Source organism: Spea bombifrons, chromosome 9 (assembly GCF_027358695.1).
Source record: "Spea bombifrons isolate aSpeBom1 chromosome 9, aSpeBom1.2.pri, whole genome shotgun sequence".
Taxonomy (NCBI): domain Eukaryota; kingdom Metazoa; phylum Chordata; class Amphibia; order Anura; family Pelobatidae; genus Spea; species Spea bombifrons.
This window is the reverse complement of record NC_071095.1, coordinates 17,760,625-17,770,252: the sequence shown is the minus strand read 5'-3', so window position 1 is coordinate 17,770,252 and position 9,628 is coordinate 17,760,625. Positions and strand designations below refer to the sequence as shown.

The 9,628-nt window shown below is 44.8% G+C and overlaps 2 protein-coding genes across 3 annotated transcripts; both read right to left on the bottom strand.

Annotated features, from left to right (window-relative positions):
- Positions 1–98: 98 nt before the first annotated feature.
- PRPF3 (pre-mRNA processing factor 3) lies at positions 99–7,165 on the bottom strand. Its single transcript, XM_053475738.1, has 16 exons — positions 7,043–7,165; positions 5,616–5,798; positions 5,209–5,351; positions 4,725–4,868; positions 4,469–4,549; positions 3,888–4,105; positions 3,394–3,700; positions 2,918–3,084; positions 2,699–2,781; positions 2,468–2,611; positions 2,064–2,163; positions 1,687–1,800; positions 1,398–1,516; positions 836–919; positions 626–687; positions 99–506 (listed from the first exon to the last, which is right to left on the bottom strand). The coding sequence occupies exons 2-16, from the start codon at positions 5,758–5,760 to the stop codon at positions 360–362; spliced, it is 2,058 nt and encodes a 685-aa protein (XP_053331713.1). The 5' UTR covers positions 5,761–5,798; positions 7,043–7,165; the 3' UTR covers positions 99–359.
- A 753-nt stretch (positions 7,166–7,918) lies between these two features.
- On the bottom strand, positions 7,919–9,329 carry MRPS21 (mitochondrial ribosomal protein S21). Of its 2 annotated transcripts, none has more exons than XM_053475739.1 (3): positions 9,248–9,329; positions 8,609–8,701; positions 7,919–8,285 (listed from the first exon to the last, which is right to left on the bottom strand). In XM_053475739.1, the coding sequence occupies exons 2-3, from the start codon at positions 8,689–8,691 to the stop codon at positions 8,105–8,107; spliced, it is 264 nt and encodes an 87-aa protein (XP_053331714.1). In that variant the 5' UTR covers positions 8,692–8,701; positions 9,248–9,329; the 3' UTR covers positions 7,919–8,104. The 2 variants fall into 2 exon arrangements, with proteins under 2 accessions (XP_053331714.1, XP_053331715.1); XM_053475740.1 differs by having other exon boundaries at positions 9,228–9,249.
- Positions 9,330–9,628: the final 299 nt, after the last annotated feature.

Here is a 9,628-nt window from a genome sequence, read left to right as displayed (position 1 = left end):
AACTGATTTAATAATACACAGCATCAAAAAAAAAAAAAATAAAAAAAAAATCAGCCTTATTCTTTACCAAAAAAAAGGACAAATTAAAAAAAAAAAAAGTTTTACATTTGTATATTTTCTACAGAGAATTCTGGAGTAGGCATCAAGGAACAGCGAGCCAGTCTGCAGCTATCGTTCAAGATAATGGGGCGACGAATGTAATATCCAAACCGCAGAATTATTTAAAGGGCGAGTTTTGCTGGAAGAGAAGGATGCTCCGGGCGTCTCGCAGGATAAGAGACGTGTTCAGAGATTGTCTCTTGGCGACGAGTGGTGCAGCATGGGTAACGGTGATCCTCGCCGTAGGGCCCGGGGAGGACTCAGTCTGTAGGCTCCAATACAGACTGGCTTAGCGCCAGGTCCCAATAATGTTCTGCTCCGTTCTTCTTAAAATGTTCCCGCGCCATGTTCTCGGTCGGACACTGTTTGAATTTCATTTCACCGAAACTGCGTTCTTTGACCGTGCCCTGGTGAAACAGAGAGCCGCTCGTTTTAATGAGAAGGTGCTAAAACTGGAAGAGCCTCCCAGCGGAAGTGGTAGGAGGTTAACACAGCTCCTGAATCTAAGACGAGACCAAGGACTTACCTCCCAGACTAACAAACATCTGTTTGACTTTTTAACCGATTCTTCGTCCGATTCATCATCATCTGCAACACGTTAAATGGAGAAGGGAGAGTAAACATCACACATGGCTTTATCCAGATCCACCATCACATCTCTAAGACCCGTCTCTGAATCATTTAGCGGCCCGTCTATGCTGTCATGCAGTGATTTTAATCCAGGCCGCACACTCACCATTTCCCTTGGTGTTGGTCGTCTGCTCGTCCCATTTTATTCTGCTAAGCATCAGCCGCTTGAATTTCTTCTGTGCTTTGGGTCCTAAAGAATGAATGACATGAAATGAGATGATCACGTGGGCAGCTGGCTTTCATTGTGACCGTTTAGAAACAAATGGCCCAAAAGCAGACGCTGGAAAAATATTTGCAACTCATTCAAATACTTTGTTGCCAGAAAAAGTACACAATCCCGATCTATGTATTTTAACCCCTTCAGTACACCGCTCTGGCTACTCGGTCCTCCAGTGACCTTCCAGAGGACGTCAGTAACGACATCTACCGGAAAGGAACGGCCGATCGGGCATTCCTCATATAGCTGCGTGCCAGCACCGATACCCACAATCCGGCAGCAGGAGGCCAATGGCTCTGGAGAGTCCGGGCGCATCAATAGGGAGACGTCCCAGCCGCAGTAACAATATCAGGACATACCGGTTGTGTGAATGGGATTCTTGGCACAGGTATTCAGGACATACCGGTCGCAAAGGGGTGAAACATGTAACACTTGGACAAGTCATACACACCTCCTTCTACCACGACGACGTTGACATCTTTGTGTAGAATGACAACTCCTGTGAGATACAGCTGGCCTGCGTTGGCTTCGATCTTGAACTTTTTGGATGGGTTACTTAAATTCCTGATACTGGGGGAGGAAAAAAGGATTTTCGCTGAAACACAAATACAGAAGCCCCCCTCCCCTATTGTTGTTATAAATATTAAAATAGTAATTTTTCAAGTTATTAAGGTAGAGCATCGGAGGAGACACTGCCGCTGAAAGTAATCAAAGTATTTTGTGCGCCCCTGCGCCTGTACCTATATACAGCTACGTGGACACCTTGCGACGTATCTTCCTTCAGCTTTTTAACTTTTTTCTCTTTTCTCTGTTCCGCTGTTAGTTTCCTCGCTGCGTTCGCTTCTTCATGAGCTCTGGAAATAGAAGAGTTTGGAGGGGGGGGTATTTAAAAAAGGCTGAATTCAAGAGACGGCTTAATAAATGAATAAGCACATCCAAGAACATTTTAACACCATGAAAGGGTTACTTCATCTTTACAGAAGCTACATTGTATTTATTGGACCAACACAAAAATGTAGAGCCAAATAAGCTTTCAGGACCTCAGAGGTCCTTTCTTCACATGGACTAAGCCATCACACTTCACTTGCTTCACAAAGGACAGGGCCTCCACACTTACTTCTGTCTTTTGGCCATTTGGGCTCGCACGTGGGCTTCTACCTTTGTTGGGTCCTGGACTGCCTCTGTTCCCAGAACTCTCATTAAATTTGATATCCGAACTGGAAAAAAAAGCAGACGCTCCATTAGGACCCCGATATGTGATATAAACTGTATCCCCCCTGAATACGAGCCCCCCATCCTCAGCACAGATTTAATCAGCCGCAGGATCACGTGCAGCCTCTAAAATCGCAACGGATTGGAAATCACTTTGTTCATCAAACAAACTGAACTATAAAATAGATTTCCATTAAATAAGGTAGAGAACAAAGTGTGCTAAAAATAAAACGCCCCACATTTCACACACTTTTCCTTCCTTTGTTGTAGGACCCGACTGATTGTACCAAAGCTGAGAGCTTAACTTGCCTTTGGGTTCAGGTGGAGGCATTAGCCCCAAGCGCACTTTCTCCTGGAGCTCTTTCTGAGTCTCCCGTCTCGTCTGACGCCGGAGCTTTTTCTGCTCTTTCTTGGTGAGGTAAATCCCCAGAGTTACGGGGGCATCTTTGTCAACTAGAGAAGAAAATCAAACCAATTAATGGAGCGCAGCAGGTCTTACTGGAGTCCGGCCATACGATCGGCCGAGCACGTCTACCTTACCTGGAGGGCTGAGCTGCGCCGGGTGCTCCACAAGGTTTGTGATACCGTAAAACTCCTCTCGTTTCAATAAGGCTTCCACCGTTCTAGAAAAGGAAATACCGGCTTTAATAAAACATTATCGAGGTTCCTACCATGTTATGTAAATTAATGTGAGCAGATCTGTCATTGTCTTAAGAATTAAAGGGCTTATCAGAACCTCACAAGCCAACGGAGACTTACAGTTCGGTGCCGTTGGGGATGATAAAGGAATCCCACCACTCAATCTCTGGGATCTCTCCTTCCTTAACCTCTTTTTTAGGGGCGATAAGAGCCAGTCTGGTCGACGTCTGGATGCCGGTTTTCTTGGCTGCTTGTGCGATTTCAGACTGTAGTTTCTCCAGTTGAGACTGTTGAACAGAGACATATATGCTTAACGCAGAGGCCAGCGGCCACGGCTCAAATAACTGTCCTGCTCATGCAGTTTCAAGACAATGAAAGAACTGAAAGCACGAATTAAAATAAAAGTGGGAAAAAGCACATGAAAGCAGCTCTGCCCAACCCTATACCCCTAAATTCAGCGCATTTTATGCTGAAAAGTCACATAGATTTGAATCTAACAGCATCTAGATTCCAAATCCGAGTTACAGAACGCGGCCTTTCCGATGAAAACATTGGGAAGCTAATCTCTGAAGAGCCGGCGATGCTGATAACGGTACCTTTGTCCGCAGCCGCTGAGCAATCTTCTCAAATTTGCCCTTTTCATGAAACTTGAATCCCCGTTTCTGGCGCTGCGCTGAGTTGATGGTAACACGGGGGTCAAAGAAGGTGTTTGACTCCAGGTCATCGGACGGCTTTTCTTTCAGCTGCTGTTTGAACTGCTCCCGCTTTACAGCTCTGATGTTGGCCTTCAAAGTAGGCATACGATGGGTCAACTCTATCTCCTTCCCTGTTGCATCTACTGTCCGACCTTGGTCATCCAAGATTAGGGGGGTGGGTTTGGACTGGTCCCTTAATTCCACTTTTCTAGAAGGAAAAAAAAAGGAAGCTTAAAGAAAAAAAAACAGCATGGTACCTATTGACTGGCCAGGCAGAGAGGACACTTCCACGCAGTTCTACTTACGCTTCCAAATATTTAGTTCCTTAATACAAGAGCATCCCAAATAATTCTAAAGTAAACAGCCAGAAGCCGATCGGGTTCCGCGGTACTTACGGAGGGGCGATTCCCATGGCATGCAGATTGGCGAGGCCAACCATGTTGGTGGTTCCGATGAGACCGGGTTTCAGAGCCAGTTGCGCTTGGATTCGCGCTTGTAACTCAGCTGCCTTCCTGGCCTTCTCAATGGCGTCATTCATGAAGCTCGCAGCTTGAGATGGCTGGATTGTGTTCCCGATCAGGGACCGGTCTTGCTGCGCACCTGGAACTTTTGCCTATTTAGAATATAATAACCATAAGTCCACCACACATTTTTGAAACGTCTTCAGAACTTAAAGCCATCAGTCATATCCCTTAATTATAAAAATGGCAAAACACAGAAATAAACATAAAAGGTGTAGCAGTACTTTCAATAGATCTGGTACTGCTGAATACCCAAACCCCGTCCAGGAATACATTTTCATATCAAATCTGGTTCCTAATTCTTCATTATTACTCGTGATTTGGCAGTCTGGTTTATTTGCTTATAATTATGATGTTCAGAGCTACACATTTTCCCTTTTGGGAAAGTTTTTCTGTTGGCAATCTAAGTCACGAAACAGAACGTTCATCGCTATGTAAAAAGCCATGTCACTTACCACAGGGGGAGGACTGACAAAACTGAGCTGCTTCTTCCTCTCCTCAATCTGCTTTGTCGCAGCTTCCATCATCTGCTTAATCTGCAAAAGAAAAAAGCACGAGCTGAATAAGACAGGTTCAAATTTATAAATCTGTATATCAGATTCTAATATCTTCTTGCCAATGGTAAACAACAGATGTCGGGATTTCATCACAACGGTGATAGTTCTGCCCAAAACACAGCACGATAATTCTTGCTCAGAAGGCACAACATACCTGCATCTTGGTCAGCATGCCAGGACTCTCCGAGGGAGGACCAGGAATCACTTCAGGCTCTTCCTCTACTTCCTCAAACCGAGGAACCCGCTTCTTCTTGGAACTGGAATCTTTGGAGTGATCTGGGTCTTCCCCGAACACTTCCTTAAAGAGGTGATAGAAGATGCAGATAAAGTGACTTCTAGTGACTGGAAGGTGCAGATAAAGTGAGTCCCGTTTCCTTGCTCCCAGAAACCTGATGGACAGATGTCCATCTGAGGACACTTACGCAAAATGTATTCTGCAGGGGTTTATTAAACCCATTTTATTATTACCAGCACGCAGAAAAGTATTCCTCTGCATCCACAGCCAAAAGAAGACCAGATCATCATAAAATCACCCCACCAAAACGCAATCGTTTTATCGTCACGCCCATCACATATCCATGAGGTGCGTGCATCGTTCACGCTCCTTAACGACGCGGTCCTTTTCAAGAAGAACTTACCTTGAGCTCACGCTTTCTGCTTCGGTCACTACTCCTGTCGCTACTTGACCTTGAGTGTCTTGAACCGCGGCTCTCCTTCACGGCATCGTAAAGCTTTTCAACAAATCGTGACGTGGAGTCATTCAGGAACGGCTTCAAATGGTCTTTATAAATAACAAAAAGAAAGCCATACGGTCACAGAAAAACTCAAACTATATCAGGCAACCCATCTCACCCAAACTTTCTGTGCTCAAGCTGGCGGAAAGATTTCCTTGGCTTTAAAGACCAAGGAGAACTGTCAATGTACTCGGTCTACAGGATCTAATGACCTCACAGGGACAGCAGAGCCGTGATCCCTAATTACCGGGGCGAGGGGTGTTCTACAAACACACGTTTTACCCGTTCTCAGGGCCCGCAAGCACACTCACCGGCAGCTTTCTTCTTATCCATTCCTTTTCCGAGGCAGTTCAGGGCTGTGGTGACCACCGTAGGCTCAGAGAAACCCAGGACTCCCTTTACGGTTTTCTCAATCCATGGCTTTAGATCTTCCAGCTCCCGCTTGGAGAGGGACATGATTACCAGCGGGAAGAGCTGCACCGGCTATCAATAAACTGAAACACAAACGGCTCTCAGTGTAAACAACTAAAGAGACAGCACCGTAAATATACTGCGTTAATGTCTGAGAATGAATTCAAAAATACATCTAAATATACAGAACTGCAACTACCATCACTACTTCAAGTATCATGCTCTATGAAAACTTTGTGTTACCATGGTAATGGCATAATTAAGGTCTCTATGTCTACAAACAGAAAATCATGATTTCTTTAATACACAGAGGATTAATACCAAACTTGTGACACCGCAAAAGTTAGCCGCTGGTGACCTGATGAAGTAGTTCGCACATATATCTGCATCGAGCAACAGGTAGCCCTCCAGTGAGGGACATAAGAGGCAAAATCTACCTGAGCACCACAGGAGGCAGCACATTAACCCCTGGCATGCTGCTCACCCGCAGGGGGCACTTCTATACCTATGGGAGTGAATCAGTACCAGGCGGGTGCCTGTAGATTTGGGGTGCCTCCCTGCCCCATGTAGGCATCCCCGTTCTCACATTCCTCCCTGCCCCACGGGGGTTATTCATCGCTTTGCGGTGACAGTCCCAAGTGGGTGCCTGCAGATTCGGGATACCCCCCTGCCCCAAGCAGGCATCACAGATTGTGAAAATCTTATAGTCTTGCTTGGAGCAATCAGGATTATGGGAGAGTAATTCCTGCCAGAGAGCGAGACAGACGGGAATCATTCCCTAACTTTATTCCTGTCCACTCCTTAAATCACCTAGATGTGCTGAGCCAGTATACATTTATATACTATATGTTTTATCTTAAATAATACTATATGTCATACTATTCTAGATTATACATTAAACTATAATATGTTATATATGACTATATTAAATACTGTTATATTAAATAATGCTAACTTATGAGATAATACTATGTTATATTAGACTATATTATATATATATATATATATATTACTGCTTTATGTTATATTATATATTAGATAGTGATATATGTTATACGAGATAATACTACATTATATAAGGGAAACTCCCCACATTGGTTTAAAAACACACTCATATCGTTCTAGAATAATCCACAGACTGGGCAACAATTCTTTAATTCGGTAGCTATATGGTTATGGGAGCTATGCGGTGAGGCCTTCTGATCGCTCCATAACATCAGTGGCTGGATCCCCGCAGTGAGTTCTACTCCAGTCCGGAGATTCTGCGGCCTCCCACACCCGCGCTTCCTAAAACAGCGATCTCACACGACACGCGCCCTCAACTCACCCGTGGGCTGGTTAGATTTCCACCCAACTCTTTTCAGTACCAAGAACCGGGAATAACGGAGTCCCAACGTTACGACGGAACCGGAAGTAGATCTAGCATGCAGCCTGGCGCCCACACTAACACGCATCACGTGACAGGGGGCACGGCGCATCATGGGTAACGCATTTTTTTTTTAAATTAACTTTATTAGTAGGGCACTGTTATCATTCATATTACTACTTAGAAACTGCCTAAATACCTCCAATCGCCATTTGTTAAAATTGATATAGTAAATAATAATTCTTATTGGGGACAGCCTCCCAGCATAAGTGGTATTGGCTAATCCAGTGGGGGAGTTCAAACATGCATGGGATAGGCATATGGCTCCTGAATCTAAGATAAAACCGTAATCAGTCGTTGGTCTTGTCTTTACAGCAATAGAAACGGTTGACTACATGGGCCGAACCGGACAGGTTCAGTCTTTGTCCAATACATCAAGAGCCAAGCGGCGCCATAATTCGCTTCTTGTGTACAATTGTTTAGGTTCAGTTCTTCCTTAAATCAAAAAACTTCTCAAAAGCAACGTGGTAATGATGTAAAAGAAGTGATCTTGATGTAGTATGAATCATGGCCTTGTCACCATAGCAACCAATAGGATGCTCCTAAAGACTGGACCATGCCATTGGTTGCTACGGTGATAAGATTTAAACATTTCTACCAAAATCACCCTTTATACATAACATATACATGTGTGTATATAGATATATATTTACACACACCCACATATATATGATACAAAATCATATGAAATAATATAAAGAGGCGGTAAGAAGCACTCGGTCCTGAGCCCTCTAAGACCAGTAACTTGGTGCTGCTAATAGCCAAGAAATACAAATATTCTGAACCCAGTAAATAGAAATTTATTATATATTTTGTGCTTAAAAAAAAAATCACACAAATTAGACAGCGGAGCATCTCAAGTTCCTTATTTATCCCATACGTTGCATCACAAGTAAGCAAAGTCTCTGTTTGAGGTCATCGTCGTGACACCTGGAACTACTATGAAACGTCCCCATCCGCTTCTTAGCATCCGGGCCAAGGATCCGGGCGATTCTTGCGCATTAGAAACGAAACCTTGCGCGCCATCTCCGTGTTGTAGATCCTCCGGCAGTTTTCATAGTTTTCTCTCCGTCTCTTGTCGCATGGTTTCTCGTAATAACGGCGACGTTTGGCTTCATCAATGATTCCATCCACTGTCAGAATTCTGCATGGCAAAAAAAGACATATTTTCGTAAGGAAGTTTTACTTTACAGAGAAAGGGTGGTAGATAAGTGGAACAGCCCCCCAGCAGAAGTGATAGAAGTTACTACAGAGAGGGTGGTAGATAAGTGGAACAGTCTCCCAGCAGAAGTGGTAGAGACTAATACAGTGAGGGGATTTAAATATACATGGGATAGGGATACGGCTCCTGAATCTAAGACGAGACCAACGACTGATTAAGGTTTGAGGAGTTTCGTTTCCTATCGGATTTAAATGATTTCACCTCTATGATTTTCTTCCTATGGGTGCTTGGGGCAGGTTACTAACCTATTCAGCATCTTGTAGGCTCCGTCTACATTCCCGTTCTGAACCATGACTGTACGAGCGATAAACTTCAGGTGTCGCGACATCCTGGCAGGGCTGGGATTAAAGAAGAATAAATAAATCAATTTTCTTAGCATTTATTTGTTGGTGTTAGGCTCTCATTTCCACCATGCCCTTTAAACTTTGTTCTGCCTGGGACAAAAATAAGCGTTAAACAAATAAACAATCCCCCCATTAAATACTAATCACTAGAATTGCAAAACCCAAATATAGCAGAAAGGATCGAAAAGCACAAGGTGCAGACCCAATAACTGTGTCTGGGTTCTGGAGAGGAGACGTAGACAGCCCCAAAACCACATACATGGCACTGAATAACCCTATGATCGCCCACGCTTGGGAAACTGCAATGAAACGCAAAGCGTCCCGGCACCTGTAGTTCACACGCACAGCATGCCGGGAGTTGTAGTCTTCAGTCACCACAATGTTACACTCATGACCTTCTGCAGCTAAGCAGCAGATACTCATTACCCGTAGTTACAGCAGCCAAAAAAGCCCCTCCACGGGTTCTGCAGGCATTTGCCCCACGCCTCTAGGAGCCCCTCCCAGGTCCCATCTGCCTCACCCGGGGGATGGTACACTCACCGACCGGGACAGCTCACGGAGCCCCGCACTGTCAGCGCTTAGCAGTAGCCTGTCACGTGGCAACCGACCCCGCCCCCGTAGGCTAATCTAAAGGCCAGGCTCCACCTATTGGTACCCAGAGGTTCGTGGTACGCGCACCTCGGGTGCTCGTGAGTGGGATGTGCACGCGCTTTTCAATTGTCTCTAGTTATAATTAGAATAAGGGAATGTGCCGTGACCCCCCCCCACCACCACCACCACCAATCCAGATCCGCATATGTGGGTCCTGGGATGTGTAACAAATGTCAGGCTACTGGGTAATACATTACCTATATGGTAACCCCTAGGGCAAGGTACAGATAATTACCCCATCTGCCAAATGTTAGGGCATATAGTGATTCT

Coding starts and splice junctions, on each gene's coding strand:
- PRPF3 (XM_053475738.1), bottom strand. CDS start 5,760: ATGTCCCTCTCCAAGCGGGAGCTGGAAGATCTAAAGCCATGGATTGAG. Junction 4,106..4,468: donor TTGTCAGTCCTCCCCCTGTG/GTAAGTGACATG, acceptor TATTCTAAATAG/GCAAAAGTTCCAGGTGCGCA. Junction 3,701..3,887: donor GCCATGGGAATCGCCCCTCC/GTAAGTACCGCG, acceptor TTTTCCTTCTAG/AAAAGTGGAATTAAGGGACC.
- MRPS21 (XM_053475739.1), bottom strand. CDS start 8,691: ATGTCGCGACACCTGAAGTTTATCGCTCGTACAGTCATGGTTCAGAAC. Junction 8,286..8,608: donor GCCTACAAGATGCTGAATAG/GTTAGTAACCTG, acceptor TTTGCCATGCAG/AATTCTGACAGTGGATGGAA.